This window comes from Mesoplodon bidens (assembly GCF_964165515.1).
Source record: "Mesoplodon bidens genome assembly, chromosome: 3".
Taxonomy (NCBI): domain Eukaryota; kingdom Metazoa; phylum Chordata; class Mammalia; order Artiodactyla; family Ziphiidae; genus Mesoplodon; species Mesoplodon bidens.
Genome location: NC_138178.1, coordinates 101006253 through 101024339, shown reverse-complemented (window position 1 = coordinate 101024339; position 18087 = coordinate 101006253). Strand labels below are relative to the sequence as shown.

At 43.6% G+C, this 18087-nt stretch overlaps 1 protein-coding gene across 4 annotated transcripts in view; it reads left to right on the top strand.

Moving 5' to 3' along the window:
- FMN1 (formin 1) overlaps positions 1–18087 on the top strand; it is a gene marked incomplete at its 5' end in the record, with an annotated part of 410703 nt that overhangs the window by 88198 nt on the left and 304418 nt on the right. For 2 of the 4 annotated variants that reach the window (XM_081226858.1, XM_081226857.1), the window contains one exon: positions 17575–17692. The exons of 1 other annotated variant lie outside the window; for it this stretch is intronic. In XM_081226858.1, coding sequence (XP_081082984.1) covers positions 17575–17692 — 118 coding nt within the window. Of the gene's footprint in view, positions 1–14081; positions 16215–17574; positions 17693–18087 lie in introns of those variants that run through there. One more of the 4 variants, XM_081226860.1, reaches the window with a different exon arrangement.

Sequence of the window (18087 nt, the reverse complement as noted above, 5' to 3'; positions counted from 1 at the left end):
GTGTTCTCCTGGGGAAGTTGTCGCTGGATCACGGGACCCTGGCGGTGGCGGGTTGCACAGGCCCCTGGGGGTGTGTGGATAGTGACCTGCACTTGCACAAAGTTTTCTTGGTGGCTGCAGCAGCAGCGTTAGCATTTCATGCCCGTTTCTGGTGTCCAAGCTGATAGCCGTAGCTCATGCCCGTCTCTGAAGCTCGTTTAGGTGGTGCTCTGAATCCCCTCTCCTCGTGCACCCCGAAAAAATGGTCCCTTGCCTCTTAGGCAGTTCCAGAATTTTTCCCGGACTCCCTCCCGGCTAGCTGTGGCGCACTAACCCCCTGCAGGCTGTGTTCACGCAGCCAACCCCAGTCCTCTCCCTGCGCTCCGACCGAAGCCCGAGCCTCAGCTCCCAGCCCCCACCTCCCCTGGTGGGTGAGCAGACAAGCCTCTCGGGCTGGTGAGTGCTGGTCGGCACGGATCCTCTGTTGGGAATCTCTCCGCTTTGCCCTCTGCACCCCTGTTGCTGGGCTTTCCTCCGTGGCTCCTAAGCTTCCCTCCAATCCTCCCCCATCTCTGCCAGTGAAGGGGCTTCCTAGTGTGTGGAAACCTTTCCTCCTTCACACCTCCCTCCCAGAGGTACAGGTCCCATCCCTATTCTTTTGTCTCTGCTTTTTCTTTTTTCTTTTGCCCTACCCAGGTACATGGGGGGAGTTTCTTGCCTTTTGGGAGGTCTGAGGTCTTTTGCCAGTGTTCAGTAGTGTTCTGTAGGAGTTGTTCCACATGTAGATGTATTTTTGATGTATTTGTGGGAAGGAAGGTGATCTCCACGTCTTACTTCTCCACCATCTTGAAGGTCCACCCAAGAAGTTACTTTAATCAGTCTTTTTCTGTGGACATGCAGCATTTCATTAGTATGTAGGGGTGATAGCTAAAACATTTAATAATTGGGGGTAATTTGGCATCCACAAATTGGAATGGCCCCAGGCATTAGGGCTGAGGGTGCTATTAAGGCCCCTTATTTAGCTGTGCATTAATTTTTATTTAGTTATTTATTTTTGTCAAGAGCCAGAGAGGAAATATTTTAGGCTTTGGGACCATACAGTCTCTGTTGTAACCAATCAACCCTGTTAACAAAAGCAGCTGTAGAGAATACATACATGAATAAGTGTGCCTATGTTCCCATAAAAGTCTATAGACAGGGCTTCCCTGGTGGCACAGTGGTTGAGAGTCTGCCTGCCGATGCAGAAGACACGGGTTCGTGCCCCGGTCCAGGAGGATCCCACATGCCATGGAGCGGCTGGGCCCGTGAGCCATGGCCGCTGAGCCTGTGCGTCCAGAGCCTGTGCTCCGCAACGGGAGAGGCCACAACAGTGAGAGGCCCGCGTACCGCAAAAAAAAAAAAAAAAAAAAAAGTCTATAGGCACTGAAATTTGAATTTCATATTATTTTCACCTATCAAAAATATTATTCATCTTTGATTTTTTCCCACCATTAAAAAATGTAAAGATCGTTCTTAAAGGAGTCATTCAAAAATAGGCAGTGGGTCAGATCTGGCCCACTCTGGTCTAGAACAAGAGGTGGAGGTCTCCTTCACTTCACTTCCACTGCTGGCTCAACCACTAGCTAGCTGTGGGATTCTGGGCACTGGTTAATTTCGGTGGGCCTCAGTTTCTTTAACAAGTGTGTGCTGACAGGATGGGAACAACACGAACAGATGAAACAGTGTTCCTTTTAGCTATAATATTACATTTCCTGATTCTATTAAAGGAGCATAAGTCAACCCAAGCAGTGTGGTGTGTGGGGAATGAAAATTACTTAAAAGAAATACAAAGAAATACAAGAAATTCAAAGAAAAAGATGGAAATTAGTTCAAAGAAAAACAAATACATCTCAGTATTCTCAACATGAATCTTTGTTTTAATAAGAGGAACAATGTCACAACTCTGATAATGAGACCAAAATTTATCAGCTCCTAACTCTATTTGAAGGCTTATATCATTTCTTTCTGTTTCTCCAGTGCAATCCTTTTTTTCTTCCCTGGTTTTATTGAGGTGTAATTAACATACAATATTGTTTAAGTTTCAAGTGTACAACATAATGATTTGGTACATGTATATACTGTGAAATGATCACCACAGTAAATTCATTTCACATCCATCACCTCACATAGTTACAAGTTTTTTTTTCTTGGGATGAGAACTTTCAAGATCTACTCTCTTAGCAACTTTCAAACGTGCAGTACAGCATTGTTAACTATAGCCACCATCCTGTACATTACATCCCCAGGACTTATCAGTCTTACAACTGGAAGTCTGTACCTTCTGACTGCCTTTCACCCATTTTCCTCTGTCTTCATCTCCCCACATCTGGCAACCACCAGTCTCTTTTCTGTTTCTATGAATTTGGGTTTTTTTAGATTCCACTTATAAGTGAGAACATAACAGTATTCGTCTTTCTCTGTCTGACTTATTCTACTTAGCATAATGCTCTTGCAGTCCATCCATGTTGTTGCATGTTACATTCATCTTTTAGTTACTGAACTGTGAGAAGGTCCAAGGGTTCCTTGGAGGAATGGCAGGAGGTGGAGCTGGTGGAAGGTAGACACCAGGGAGGCTCCGAGCAGCATCTGTTTACCAACCAGTATATATTTCAGTGTTTAAGCAACCAGTGCTGCTGTCTTGATGCCCCTTGGCTAAATGTCCGCCAGACTGCTATGTAGAGAGGTTCTGTTTGGGTGATCATCCTGCTCTAGCAAATCCCGTAGACCATTCTGGGTGACCTAGAAAGTTCTTGAAAGAACCCAATGCTCTGTCAGTTCCACTTTTAGGTCATGAGGTTGCTAAATATTACATAGGACATATTCAGTGAAAAATAATTTGTTGTTTTTCTGAAATTCAAATTTAACTGGTTATCCTGTATTCTATTTAATAAATCTGGCAATCCTAGGTGTCAGTTTGGGAGCAACATCCAAATGCACCAAATGTGTGAATTGCCTTGGGGTAGCATCTATATGTGATAAACCCTCAGTCACCCTAGAGTGCCCATTCAGAGCATGAACATTACACAGTTAGCCTTAAAGGGCAGTTTCTTATGTTCCACTATTAGAAACTGTCATTAGCCGTGCTCCTCAGTTGCCAGTGCACTTTGAGCCAGACATGCCAAGGCCACTGAATCTGGACAGACCAGAGAGCAAATGGGGCCTAACTTCTTACAACAAGTGCAGTTTCTTAAAGATTCCATTTGAGATGACTATTCACCATGGAGGATAGTTTGTAAAATGTCTGTAAATAAGGGACCTGGGCAGGATAGAAAAAAAACGCTAAAAGAGGTGTGGCCTGAGATGGACAAAAGGTATGCAAAGCAGAAAAGGTAAGCAGTCGTCAGAATTCTATATCGGTTGCATGAATTCTGAAAGTAGGATTTTGCACGCAGCTTTTAAAACACAAGCCTCGAACTCTTCTTGGTGATGCTGGTTTCCAAGGATCATCTCCATCACCCCACCCGTGGGTCCTGGGATGCTCCTTATTGAATTAGCTTAATTGTCTGTGGAGGACACTGCATTGGGTTCCAAGTAATTACATCTTATGAACGGAAAGATATAATTACCAAGTCCACACCAAACCTTAAGTGTCATAAACCAATAACAAAACTGCCATGAATTGATCACTTCCTCAATGCCAGGCACCATTCTTTGAAGTATTATTATACCTATTGTATTGATACAAATAAGGAGAGAGTTTCAGTAAAGTCAGGTGCAAGGATCTGAACCCAGGTCTGTCCGAGTCTGGACCTAGGTGCTTAAATGTTAAGCCCCTCTACCTCTCCACTAGTTTGGATGCTTTTCTGATTTGTTTGTTTGTTTTTGTTTTGCTTTTAATTGAAGGACCAAATTCATTTCATGGATATGAGTTAGCTCTCATAATCAATGAGAAGGATTGAGAACCAGGCTCAGAATTAGAAAGCTAGAACCACAACCAAAATCACCCCACAGAACAATCCAGTGAAGTTTCTGCAACTGCTCACCTGGGACACTGGATGCCTCAGACCTTGGGTCTTTACAGTTGATGGGGAAACACTGATGGGAACACGAGCAGATTTCAGGCCCTCACGTTCCTTCACTTCTAAAAGGCAAACTCTGTGGCATCAATTGACTTTGACAGCAAAGGATGGATGCAGAGGGCTCTCAGACACAGTGCCTCTGAAGTACATGGAAAGGGCCACATCCTTGTTTTGTTTTCATGGAAGCCAATGAGAGCTTAAAGCTAAAGGCCGCAGGTGGACTTCCCCACATCATTAGCATATCCTAGACAATGGGGTTTGTATTTGCAAGTGAAGTGAATTTAGAAATATCAAGCTAGCTTGTTTTCTGAAGGCATGTGTTTATTTGTATATATGAGTACATATGTGTGCGTGTGTGAAAGAGAAAGAGACAGAGATTGTGTGTCTGTTGGCTGTATGATAAATGATCAAGAAATGATTCAGGTAAAAAGAACAGTGGGGAGGGATGAATTATTGATAGAACTGGAAAATCGCCTTTTTTTTCTCACAAACTCCTCACCACTTTAAGTCACGATAAAGCAGTTGAAAAAAAGTCATCTAGTTTTATTCCTAAAGCCCATGAAATGTAACCGGTTATCTCTCTCAAATTAGTTCCAATTTTGCAATTGGTGTGGAAGCTTGTTATCACATGTAAATAGAAACCTAAATTTATGTCAATCATAAAGCTCAGTTCTTAGGCCATTTCTCACACTTCCCTTGACATCTACTTGTCCTCTCTATAAACTGCCAGATCATGACAAATCTAGTAACATCCCAGATTTCTTTATAAAACAAAAAGAATAATAAGCTTGTCTTAACCATTGAACACCTTAATGGTTAATGGAACTGTGAAGTTCACTTTTCTTTGATCTTGATAACACTTACTGTCCTCATTTCCCCTGTCTATTCTGACATGAAACAGAATAGCTGTTCATGTAAAATTTGGACTCTTGAAGCATCTACATAGAGAAAACTTTATATTATGCTTTCAGAGTCTGAGAAACCACAGATTAGAACTTTTATAAAATTGGTGAGAAATTTGTCTATGAATTTTATTTAAATGAATTAGAATATTGCACTGAAGTGTTTTATTTGGCTTCTCTAAAATTCAACTGTTTGCTTTTTTGCTCCCTTTGAATGAGTTTAATTTTTTTCAGCCTCCCTTTTCTGTCTCAAAAACTGCAGTTCTGTGTGCATTGCTTAGACTGTGAGCTTCACATTAGTTCTTTAAATGCTGATCTCTTTCTACATATACCATTATATTCCATGTGCATATTCAGAAAAGTATTTTCTTTCTTTTCTCTCCAGAATAAAAATGGGAATTTGTGGTTAAAATTACATCCCATATGACCCATTTAAAATTTGAAATGCAGCAGCCTTTGCCTAGGGAATGTTTGAGAGCACTCCTATGCTAACATAAGGCTCCAGTTTTTACTGCCCAGTTATTTTTCTCTTGCCTTTTGATTTTTACATGTTTTAATTAAGCCATCTTGATTTATGATTATTATTCCTTCTGAATTGCATTACGAACTACAACTACTACATAAATGTCCTGTGTAGGAACATTATAAACGTCCCTTTCCAGCTATAGAAAGTAAGTGACTGTGATTCTAGGAACTATTATAACATTTCTACAGAATATTTCATGATACTTTTTAAAGGGTTGAAAATGACAGTAGCGCTGTATATACTCGTTTTGTTTAAATCTCAAAGTAAAATGATGGACAAAATGGAGGCAATAGTGAATATATTTCAAAATTATGGAAACGTGATTCCTCTCTCCCACTTCATTGATGCCTGTAACTATACATGCTTCATAAAGTATGCTTACTATTTATTGGGTGTCTGTGGTGAATCAAGCAAGCACCGGGTTAGGAATATTAGCACATTTAATTCTTAGAACAATCCTATGAGTTATTATTTTCCCTATTTTATACATGTAAATACTGGTTCATAGAAGTTAAGGAACTTGCCTAAGTGATACATCTAGCGTGTAACTAGTAAGTAATATCCCATAGTGAACCCAAATACATCTCACTTCAAAGCCATAGCTCTGGCCTCTCCTCTTTTTCTTTGCCCTCTCTTTAACTGTGTTTAAGAATAGGATTGGGCTTCCCTGGTGGCACAGTGGTTGGGAGTCTGCCTGCCGATGTAGGGGACACAGGTTCGTGCCCTGGTCCGGGAAGATCCCACATGCCACAGAGCGGCTGGGCCCGTGAGCCATGGCTGCTGAGCCTGCGCGTCCGGAGCCTGTGCTCCGCAACAGGAGAGGCCACAACAGTGAGAGGCCCGCGTACTGCAAAAAAAAAAGAATAGGATCATAGGGACTTCCCTGGTGGTCCAGTGGTTGACACTCTACGCCCCCAATGCAGGGGGCCCGGGTTTGACCCCAGTCAGGGAACTAAGAGCCCACATGCCACAACGAAGATCCCGCACGCAGCAGCGAGGATCCAGCGTGCCTCAGCTAAGACCCAGTGCAGCCAAATAAGTAAATAAATAAATATTAAAAAAAAAAGAATAGGGCCATAGTTGTGACAATGCCTAGCTTACTTTCTGCTTTGTAATTTTAATGCCTTTACATTGGTTTCCATATTTTTCTTTTAACGTGACTAAATGATGTGAGTATTAACTTCAAGGAATCATTACTGATCAAATCAGGGCTCCTAATTTGTGTCCTTTCTGCTCTCTGCCAATTCCTTCTAACTGCAGTGGCCATTTGGTTCCGGTAACCAGGTGATCATCTATTTTGCCCCCATACTGATGTTTCAATGTGAAAGAGAACTGTTACAAAATTCTATAGCTCTTTGATTTATTATAATGAAAAGAAGGTACATTTAGAATCAGGTTGATCCAGGGCAGATCCTGGCTAATGCCACTCATTGGTTGTATAATCTTTGAATTGCCCTAATGTCTCTGAACTTCAGTATTAACATCTAAAGCAGTGGCCAAACAGTAGTCACTAGCCACCTATGGCTATTAATTAAGACTAAATAAAATTTAAAATTTAATTCCTCAGTTACATTGGGCACATTTTAAGCACTCAGAGGCCACCTGTGGCACTGGATTGCATGACACAGATACATTTCCTCCATTACAGAAACTTGCACTGAACAGCACTAATAAAATGGGGTCAATGACACCTTTCTCATAGAGTTATGGGGAGGATTAAGGTATTAGAAAACTTGCATAAAGAACCTAGCATGGTACCTACTTGGGACAACAATGACACCCTAAAAAAATGCTAGATCTCCCCCTTCTGTCCTCTCATGCATGTTCTTATCATCCACCTTCATTTTGTTTTAGGTAAATCCTCATCTTCCCTAATTTTTCTTTTGCCTCCTTTAAATTTAAAAGTATTTAACAATGATAACTATATCTTTGGTGTTGGAACTCATATTCTCAAGATAATTTTTACTTAAAAAAAAATTAAGGAAGGACAAATAAAGATGTCCAGTTACAGCGGAGCCAGTGGCTGTCTAGTTTTACCACTCAGGAAGAACAAGAGTATAGACAGCAAGAGATATATACAGTTTCTGAGATTCCAGATCTTCATCTACAACTTTCATCATGAGCAACTTTAGCCACAATGAAATGCTTTCTCCATGGACTCCGTGCCTTCTGTAGTGGTTATTTCTGTGGGACATCACTATTACTCATTTGGGAAAAGCTCAAAACTCTTCAAAAACATGTCCAAGGAAATTCTGTACCTTAAAGAATGCTCCTATTTTCCCTCCTCTTCTTCAGCTTCACAAGTAAGTCAAAGCCTTTCCTTTTTTCCTCTTACAATATTTTATTTTGTCACGGACATTGAATCCATTTCCAAGGACTCTTTGATACTGCTTGATGGAATCAGTCTTAGAAATATCTGCCAGTAAGACCCTAAGCAGTAATGTAATAACTATTTCAAGCTTGATTTTCGTATTTGTAGGAGTAAGGACATTTTAAGTGAAGTGCGTACACCTTTGAAGTATAATGAGTTGGCCTGAAAACAACAACAAAAAGTGGTCCTTGCTCTGCTGTTAACGCCCTGGGCTCTCTCCCAGGCCAGTCATCATCTGGGAACCTCCTTCCCCAAAGGGAGGGGAAGTCTCAGTGCTAAGGGACCACACATCGTCAGCATGTGTCAACAGACTCTTGAGAAAAGGATTTTCTGGAGAAAATCCAAATTCATGGATTTTTTTTTTTTTCTGAAATGATTGAGTTGGTTTAAAAATCATCTTGGAACGCGGGAAAGTAATAAAGAACAGGTGAACTCTGTCACCATCTACAGTAGCCACCTGGGAACTCTTTAAGCTAATTGCTCTCTTCAGGTGATACAGATGGAAAACAATAATCCAGAGAGCACTGGCCCTGAAACACCCAAAGGGACCCCTTGAAAGAATTTTCTTTGGAGCTCAATTCACTCATGGCACAGATGTGACATGGGGAGCCGTTGTATTTAGTAGGCCTATCTATAAGGAACAATCCTTCTCAGACCAAATGGCTCCTCTGTCCAAGAGCATATGTGAGGGATCTGGGAGGGCAGCTTCCTTCTTGGGCCGTGACTTAATCGGTAAATACTTGCTTCATATTGACAAGGTTAAAAAAAATTCTGTTGGTTGCTGGTTGATGTCCCTAAGAAAGTTATTCCTTTGCTATGAAAACATGTCATATCCATATGGTACTTACTACGTGCCAGGCATTGATGAGAGTGTGAAACATATTAGTTTATTTAATGCTTCTAATAACCCACGAAGTAGGTACTTTGCTTATTCCAAGTTTCTAGGTGAGGAAGCTGAGACACAGGTTGCTTATATAACTTGTCCAAGGTCAAGTTTCTTGCAGGAGCAGAGTAGGGTGTTAGCCCAGGCCTCAGGGCCAGGTTCTTTTGTTTTGTTTTGTTTTGTTTTTGCGGTACGAGGGCCTCTCACTGTTGTGGCCTCTCCCGTTGCGGAGCACAGGCTCCAGACACGCAGGCTCAGCGGCCATGGCCCACAGGCCCAGCCGCTCCACGGCATGTGGGATTTTCCCGGACCGGGGCAGGAACCCGCGTCCCCTGCATTGCAGGCAGACTCTCAACCACTGTGCCACCAGGGAAGCCCCAGGGCCAGGTTCTTAACTGTACGCACTGCCCTCATTCCTTGATCATTGCAAGATGACGTACCCACTGCTCTCTTCTCTTCTTCAGCTTCACGAGTATGCCTCGGCCTCCCCTCTTCCCTTTCAGAGTCTTCTAGTTTGTTACCGACATTGAACCCACTTCCACAGAAGTTTTGAATACAGCTCAGTGGAACCAGTCTTAGAAACATTTTGCACTAAGTCTGCTCGATGGAAAAAGGCCTTAATCACTGAGCCCTGGCCTTGCCATTGGCAGGTGCAGCCTATTTTCTTTTGAATCAATCAGTAAAAACAGCTGCTGGCTTCTCCGAGGCTGAGCCAGAGGGGCTGTTTTGAGGGTTGCAGTAGTTGGCTGGGGGAATCCACGCCGTGAAGGCAGGGAAAGCACTGCCTGAAATAGAAGGAGAAGCCTAGCGAGGTCTCCGGCCCTGTCTTTCATTTGGCCTCATAACTCCATTTTGAAGATGTGGAAAATGAGCTTAAAGAAGATGCTGATCAGGAAGAAGGTAAGATCAAATGCCAAGGCAGTAGGGGGATGTGACACGGGGTGGACAGGAGCTGGGACGCCTCTTTTCCCACCTTAATGGCTGCACTTGAGCTGCGTGAGCTGGTACCAGTTACTTAGCTTCTCTTGACTTCAAATGTCTCCATCTTTAGAAGAAGAATGTTGGGCTGGTTGACTTCTAGTCCTTCTAAAGACCTCTTCAGCCTCCTAACAATTTGATTCTACCCAGCTTCTTCCATAATCTTACACTCCTTTCATCTGACACCTCAATCATTTAACAAATGTCTTTTTGAGTACTTGTGTGGTCATCATGTCCTCAGTTCTCACCATTTAAAGGATTTTTTTTTTCCTGTGGTACGCGGGCCTCTCACTGTTGTGGCCCCTCCCGCCGCGGAGCACAGGCTCCGGACGCGCAGGCTCAGCGGCCATGGCCCACGGGCCCAGCCGCTCCGCGGCATGCGGGATCCTCCCGGACCGGGGCACTAACCCACGTCCCCTGCATCGGCAGGCGGACTCTCAACCACTGCGCCACCAGGGAAGCCCCAGTTCTCACCATTTATATCAGACTTCACTTAGTTAAAACACACTTCCTGAACCCAAAAAACCCATCTCTGCCCATAACCCCACTTATATCTTCATAGTTTACTTACTTTACTCAGCCCATTGCTCTGAACTCTTTCCTTCCACAGAAATAGTTTCCACAATCTTACTTACTCTTATTAATTTTAACTGTTTTCTATTTTTCTCAAGCAATCGTCACATGAACCTAGTTGAACCCCTAGAAGCTGGAAGCCGTTAGTCATTAAATGCAGGCCGGGAACTTGAAGTATACTGGATAAGGAGAAACATGAGAATCATTTAGCCCAACACCGTGCTTTACTTTTCCCTTGCCTTTCTGGGATTTTATGAGAATGTGAGAAGGCATTCTCTAAGCTGAGTGACATGGCAGAGGGCTGCAAAGAGTGTGTGAGGTGGGGGGCTTTAGGAAGTTTTTCTTTTAGGCAGTGTCAAATTTCTGCAAATTGACTTAAAAAATTTTAATGCTCATTCCTCTAGTTGTTATTAGAATCAAGAAGCTAGGTTCTACTGCTTCCAGGAGATGATATGCCTTTTTTGTTGTTGTTTTTGCAACCATTCTTTTAGGCTTAGCTCACTAGGTATTGTTTGTTGGACTAATGTTCCCATTGCCATGAGGTAAAATTAGCTCCAGCCTCAATCTGAGAAGATGGTGAGATTGGAGGAACACAGAGAATCCATTGGTAGTAAATTCTGCACACAAATAGTGTTCAATTTTCAAGTAGCTGGGTAGTGATTGTTTTTAACAAGTAGTTACAAAGAGCAACATGTGGGTTAAATCCTACCTAATATTCATCATGCCTGTTTCAACTAGTTGTCCAAGGCAGATTATTTTTAATCTGCCTTTTGCACAGGTGTAGCTGTTAGAGAGCTTAAGTGTTTTGAGGTTAGAACAAAAGAGAGTCAGGTGAGGTTGAAAAGGAGAAAGTCTTGGCTGTCACTGGTTTTGTGTAGTAAGTACTTAGTAAGTATGCATCACAGGACAAGACAGAGAGAACGTGCAAGAGAAGTTATTCTTCCCCCCCCCACGCCCCCCCGGAGAATGTTAAAGCATTAAATGGATTCATTTTTCAAGACCACCCAACTAAGATCAAATTTGTAGGCTGCTTATTTGAACACTATGGTCTGAAACGTTTTTCCATTCCCTAAATGACCAGATGTAACATTTCTCATGGCCATGAGAACCAGTGGCCTGAAAGAGTCAATATTCAAAGATCTCTGTAAACTACCATGCTTCTCTTTCTTACTCATCTTCATATTTTTATGGTCACTGCTTCTTTCATTCAGAATTGTCTTATGTCCACCTATTGCTGTTTAGACCGAGTCTGGGGTATAAAGTACTCAGTTACAGTCTATGAACAGGAATCACCGCTTTCTTGGCTGATTTCCTGTATTAAACTTCATGTTTCATGAAGGTGGAGGGCTGAAGTTTTTTTATCTTTATGTCCCCGGAGCCTTGTACAGAGTCGGTGCTTAACAATGATTGTTGGATGAATGCATCTTTGTGGTAGTTAAGCTTCCTAAATGAAGGAGAATTCTACGGGTAAGATGGAAAGCCTCTTGATAGGTTTGAGTCCCGAGGATTGTATGTCTTGTCTGTGACCAGTAGACAAGCCAGCTAGGAATTTTTGCTTGATTTTTCTAAGCACCCCCTCTAGATTTCCCCCCTAAATTACAACGAGGGAAAAGAATGGTCATTCTCATATTGTTTTTTCTTTTTGTGAAGTCAACCTTCTGTATCATCTCAAAGGGTAAAGTACAATACATGTCCTAGTGAGAGACCACCAACTAACCGGGCTGACACTCTTGCACATTTCAAGATGCAGGCGTGTGTGTAGTCCTATTACGGCAGGATGCAGAGCTCAGGGTTTTGGAAGAGTGATTGTGGATTCTGGGGCCTGATTGCCTGGATTCAAGTTTCAGTTCCACCTGTGAACACGGGCAAGCTATATCATCTTTCTGCTCCTCAGTTTCTAAACATGAAAAAGAAAATAATACCAGCCTCATAGCTAGATGTACCAATCAGTTAATACACATGGAGCACCTAGAACAGTGCTTATAAACACCCAATAAATGTTAGATATTATTAGTATCCTCCACTTACTAGCTGTGAACCTTGGCTTGGTTGTGTTCTCTTGACCATGGTTGCTTCACTTTTAAAACAAACCTAATAATACCTTACCTAACTCGAGTCAAGGGACTGGGATCAAATCATCTCCCTGGGACCCAAGACTTCCCACACTTTCCATGACATTGTATTGGTGTCCGTGGGTATTGAGAGGGTGCTAAAACTTTGTAATTCTGCTCCATGCTGTACTGTAGAAGAGCCATCAGCCCCTTCCAGTTTATGTCCCATTTTGCCCAAATCTGCTGAAAGTGCTTAGAAACTTATTCTGGAAATCTGGAAATCAATAACTATGTCTGAGAAAATGGAGCTTTGTCAGTTGAAGAACACCAAATATGTGCCATGTCTCCTCCCCTCACCTGTATATTGGCTGTTCTACATAGTTCTTCAGAAGACTGATCTTATGATCTGATGTGATGATTCCTTTTTTTTCTGTCTTGAAGAAGCAGAAGTATGATTTTATCAACGGGCATTTCCTTGAGACAGGAAGCTTGTTCTGAGACATACATGTCACCAATGAATTTTCCTGTGTGTTGTGGTGGCCTTTTGATTAACTGTACCCTAGTTAATAATCCCCAAATATACTGGGATCAGGAGCAAACAGGAAAGTATCCGTTTAGATACAAGGTCAAATCAGGGATTAGGAAGTACTGTCTTAACTTTCCAATAGGAGTTGATGGGTTATAATCGTATGTACCCTTTTTGTGTGAGGGTTTCTTTTGAACGCATCATGCTAGAAATTTATCACTGTGATCAGAATTTCTTAGTATTAATACTTAGTGGGGAACACAATTCAAGTTAGCAGTGTGGAAGCCACAGCCATTCCCTGCTGCGGATAAAGCAAGACAGTTGTTTTGCTTGTGGCTACAGCTTCTGTTTTGCAGAATTTGTTTGCGTTTAACACTTGGGCTCAATCTTCTCGAAGCTTTGTTCAGAGAGCCGGTGATTACTATTAAACCATGATGACTATTAAGCCAGTTTGGTTCTTCTGATCCAGCACAGTACCTTATCCATCCCAGGTGCTTACTAAATGCCTGCTGACTGGATGGGATTTGAAAAACACTGAGACCTTCAGGTACGACAGGAAGCTGCCCCAAGAGTCAGCAGGTATGCTGCTGGGAAACAGAGCTGCAATTTTTCCATGTTCTTCATTGCCAGGTTCTCAGCATATAATCACCATTGGAAACTACATTGAGCTGATGTTTGGTGGTGGTTTTGTCTTTCCTGTTTTTGTTTTAGGCAAATTGGGTCTGTGACAGAGACCTGCTGGAGACCTTTCAGGTGTTTTTCCCTTTAGGGGAATGGGGCTCCTTGGGGACCTTCAGTGAATTGCTTTACCTAACAAGGCAGGTTGTGTGTTACTTTGTATCACGCCAGGTTTCAATTTGTTGGTCGGATGGCTGAAGCACAGAGGCTTTGGCCCGCAGGATTCATAAGGAAGCCAGGAAGTCAGAGCTGCTGAGCAGAAGCCCAAGGTTGGCACAGAGAGTGTGGAGGGTAATCGTTCCTGCCAGGCTGGCTGGGGCTGTTTACTCTGCCACCCTAAGGCTGGTGGACAGTGGGCGTGGTGGGTGTGCTTGCCTAGGTACCTGTTTGTAGAACACAGACACCAGGGCAGAGCTAAAACAGCAGTAATCTGAAACCAGTCGAGTTGGTTTTCCTTCTCCGGCTGGGGCAGCTAAAATCTGCATTCCAGATGAAACCTGCAGGGAAGCGGAAGAAAGCACTTTAAAAAAGAAAAGAAAAGCAAGCTTCAAGGGCAGTAAATTAACTGCTTTTGAGAGTCCTGGGCATCCTGAGATGATCTGTTTCTTTCTTTTCTTTTTTTTTTTGCTTTGGGCTTTGTGAGTGGCTGTTGGTCTGTGTGCACTGCTAGTTTTTTGTTTTGGGTTTTTTTTTTTTTTGGCCTGGATGGCACAAGCTTCTGACCGTGATTTAGATGGCAAAAGAGAGCCCGTAAGAAGTATTTCAGTCATTTGCTGCTGATTCACTTTTAAATTTCTTCCGCGGCTCCGGGGGTGGTTGAAGGCCGTCAGGATCAGCTTGCCGGCTCAGCACTTTCTGGAGCCTCACTTGCTCACCAATGAGGAAGTTGAAAGCGACCAGGAGAACGGCCGGCACTGGGGCGGAGCTCGTGGCAGAGTCCTGGGCTGGGGTGAGTGGGGGCAGGCTGACTTTCCCTACGACAAAAAGCCTTTTGTCCCCGGGAATAAATACGGAAGTCCCAGAGGAGCAGCCTCCCCAGTCCGTGTGTAGTAAGGTGCGCAGCCTCGGTTGCCTCTGGGCATAAAGCTCCGCGGACTCTTTATAGTTGCCCCGGACGCCCCATCACCGCGGAAACCGGAAGGAGGGCTCGGGAGGGACCAGAGCCCGGCCAAGTGTGCTCACTCCGCGGCTGAGTCCCACTGGTGGGTTCTGCTGTTCTCTGTCCTGGAAGTTAAGAGCCGGTGGAGTGGAGAAACAGAGAGAGCAGGGGAAGGTCGCAGAAGTGAGAATCTGCCGCCCAGGGCACGGCTGGGACATGGAAGACGTGGGTAACGCTCCGAATAGCAGTGATGGCTCAGAACCAGGACAACCCGAAGCCGAACTTGACGTGGCCCAGTCGATCCTGACCAAGTTCTCTATGAAATCCCTGTTTGGCTTTACGAGTAACTTGGAATCTGTGAACCCTGAAGAGGAAGATGCGGTGCTCAAAGCCTTCCGCAGTTTAGTGGTGGATCCCACGCCTCAGCTGGAGGAGCCCAGCAGTGGCTTGGATCCGCCAGAGGCAGAGACTCAGGTTCCACCTGACCTCGGAAATGATGGGAAGACTCCAAGGGTGGAGACAGAGACGGGGTTGGAGGGAAGCCGGGGAGAAGCAGAGGCAGGGATTTCTCTGCCTGCTCAAGAGCTGCTTCCACTGGCTGCTTTGAGTGTGTGCAGAGACAATGTCATTTTGGTTCGCGGGACCCTGGTGAACACCACCAGTGATTCTGACTCTGATGATGGAGGCCAGGAGCCAGAAGAGGGAAGCAACACCAATGGCCCAAAGTCCCCTGGTGGTGTTTTATCTGAGCAGCCCCAAGAAAAGCCAGGAGATGGGAGGGAAAATACTGCCACTGGAGAAAGGGGCGATGCAGAGCCCAGTGGAGAAGGTCCTCAAAGGACTCTGCAGGAGATAAACTGCAAATTGGAACCCGACGATGGGGGCCTTAAGACAGAGCACAGCCCCGGCCAGCGACAAGCTGGAGAAGGAGGTTCCAAAGTTCTACCTGTGGTAACAGACCAGAACTCAAGTGTTGGTGTCACTGAGAACACCCCTTCTAAAAAAGAAGTCCCTGGAGAGAAGTCCTTCCAGCTTCCAGCTTTTTTTAGTGGGCTTCGTGTGCTGAAGAAGGGAGCCCCAGCCGAGGTCGGGGAGACCATCACTGAAATTAAACCAAAGGACGGGGACCTGGCTTTGCTTAAGTTGACCCAGCCTGTCCAGAGGTCCCTAGCACAGGCAGGGCCTCAGACGGTGAAGATGGGAGAGAAAACAAATGATCCAAAGGCCGCTCCCACTCTCCTGGAGCAGCTCTCTCAGCTGCTCAACATTGACGTCCCCAAAGCCGAATTGAAGGCAGAAGACCCTGAACAGCCCAGGGGGGAAGAGATGAGTGGCAGTACCCCCCAGGAGAGCCAGAGCGGCCCCGGAGAAGCCCAGACCCAGGGAGGAGAGGTCAAGCCAAAGCCGCCAGAGACTGCCTTGGAGGCCTTTAAAGCCTTATTCATCCGTCCGCCCAAAAAGGGGACCACAGCTGACACCTCTGAGCTGGAAGCTCTCAAGCGCAAGATGAGGCATGAGAAGGAGTCCCTAAGAGCTGTGTTTGAGCGGTCGAGGTCAAGGCCAGCAGATGGCCCCTCGGATTCCAAAAGCGTACGTAGCGTTGGGTTTTGGGTTTTGTCATAAAATGTGATGCTGCTATATTTCTTTTCAGGTTTCCTATCAAAGAGCATCTCATATACCGATCTTAGTGACCCTCTTCTAGGTGAAAGATTATTATAGTCCAGTTGTCCTTGTAAGGAGTATGGAGTTGGACAGAAGCGTTTTCTTTCTTCCTTATATTTTTCTGGATTGTTGTAAGAGAGGTATAAGTAAAGATGTGCAGGTCAGAAAGCGAACCGTCACTCTGAGTTTAAACATTAATGGGAAATGTGCTTCTAAAAACCAAGCAGCATGAGGAATCAATGCAGATCTAGAACTATAGCCCAGATTTCCTCCCCACTTAGTTATACCTCTGCGAGAAATGTATTTTTCCTTTGAAAGTCTGCCACTTGGTGAAATACCTGTTTGTGATGTGATTAAAATGTTCTGTGTTGGTTACAAGGCATCTTGATTGCACACTGGGTTAGTGTGAGACTTGGGTTTTAATTCTAGCTGCCAGTTACTGGCTGGGTGACCTTGATCAGCAAAATGAAGGAAATAACCTTTATTTGGTTGTTGCGAAGATTAAATGAAGTTAGCACTTAGTAACCATCTAATTAGTGAAAGCTGTTACTATTATTAAAAAACTTCAGGTAATTTGTAAGGACTAGCAAGCACTTGTCCTGTGGATCTTAAAATTCATAAAGACAACAAATAGAATTTCTTGCTTAGTATCAATTTGACATACAATTATCATTCCCTCATACATCAGTTAAATTTAAAGGTCTTTGGAAAAACTATCTTAGGTTGCAGTTAAAAACTAAATACAACATAGCATTCTCCTAGTTGTAAAAATCAACCTCTATAAAAATAGCTTGAATGTGAAAGCCAGCTCATTCATTTTTGTGTGTGTGTGGGAAAGAAAAAAAAGAAATGATCAATGTGGACGTCTTAGAGAAGTGTATCCTGGCCTACAGGTAATGTTCACAGAAAATGCAAAACTAGTTTTTATATTATAAATAACTGGAGTTTGGGATATATTTCTAAACATCCCTATAAGTGTACCCTATTATAGTATATTTGTATCTTCAGATCAAAGTGTACTTGTGATTTTAAAAAAAGTTATATGCTAAAAATCAACTATTGAAGGTTGTGTAATACTTGGCCTTGAGTTACTTCTCTTTCCACCCCAACTGATCACTTGACATTTCTAGAAAAGGATCGTATTGGAGTGAGATGTTTCAGTTACAGTGAATGAGAGCAATGTGCCATTAAAATTAATTTCAGAGTTAGCACAGTTGTTCTCAGGGATTAATTGGCTCTGGCCACATTTCATTTAACCTACTCTTTTGTTTGCCCACTTTTCCAACAGCCTGACCACAGCCCCACCGAGCAGGATGATAGGACTCCTGGCAGACTCCAAGCTGTCTGGCCACCCCCAAAGACAAAAGACACAGAAGAAAAAGTGGGATTGAAGTACACTGAAGCAGGTAATGGGAAAAGAAGCCAGGTACCAAGAATGAATCTCTTGCTGCAATGGCTTTTAGTTCTAGCTCAGTAGACTCACAGAATTTAAGTTTTTGTTTCATTATAAAATGTAATGCTGAAGGCTTTTCTTTTTGGTTTTGCTGTTAAAGTGAACCCTTGCACACTTATCACTAATGAATCTCTTAGAGATGAAAGGTGAACGCCGTGGGATGAGTGAAGGGGGGCACATGTGTAAAGGAGGAGAACCTCGGGGGAACTAATGGAGAAGGTAGATTACAGATTCCTCAGGAAGCAGGTGGTTGGCCCTCACAGAATGTCATGTAAGCTGGCAGGGTTGCTGGCAGAGGTAGAGTACGAGACTCCAGAGCTGTAATCTGATTTGTTCTTTGTCTTTGAG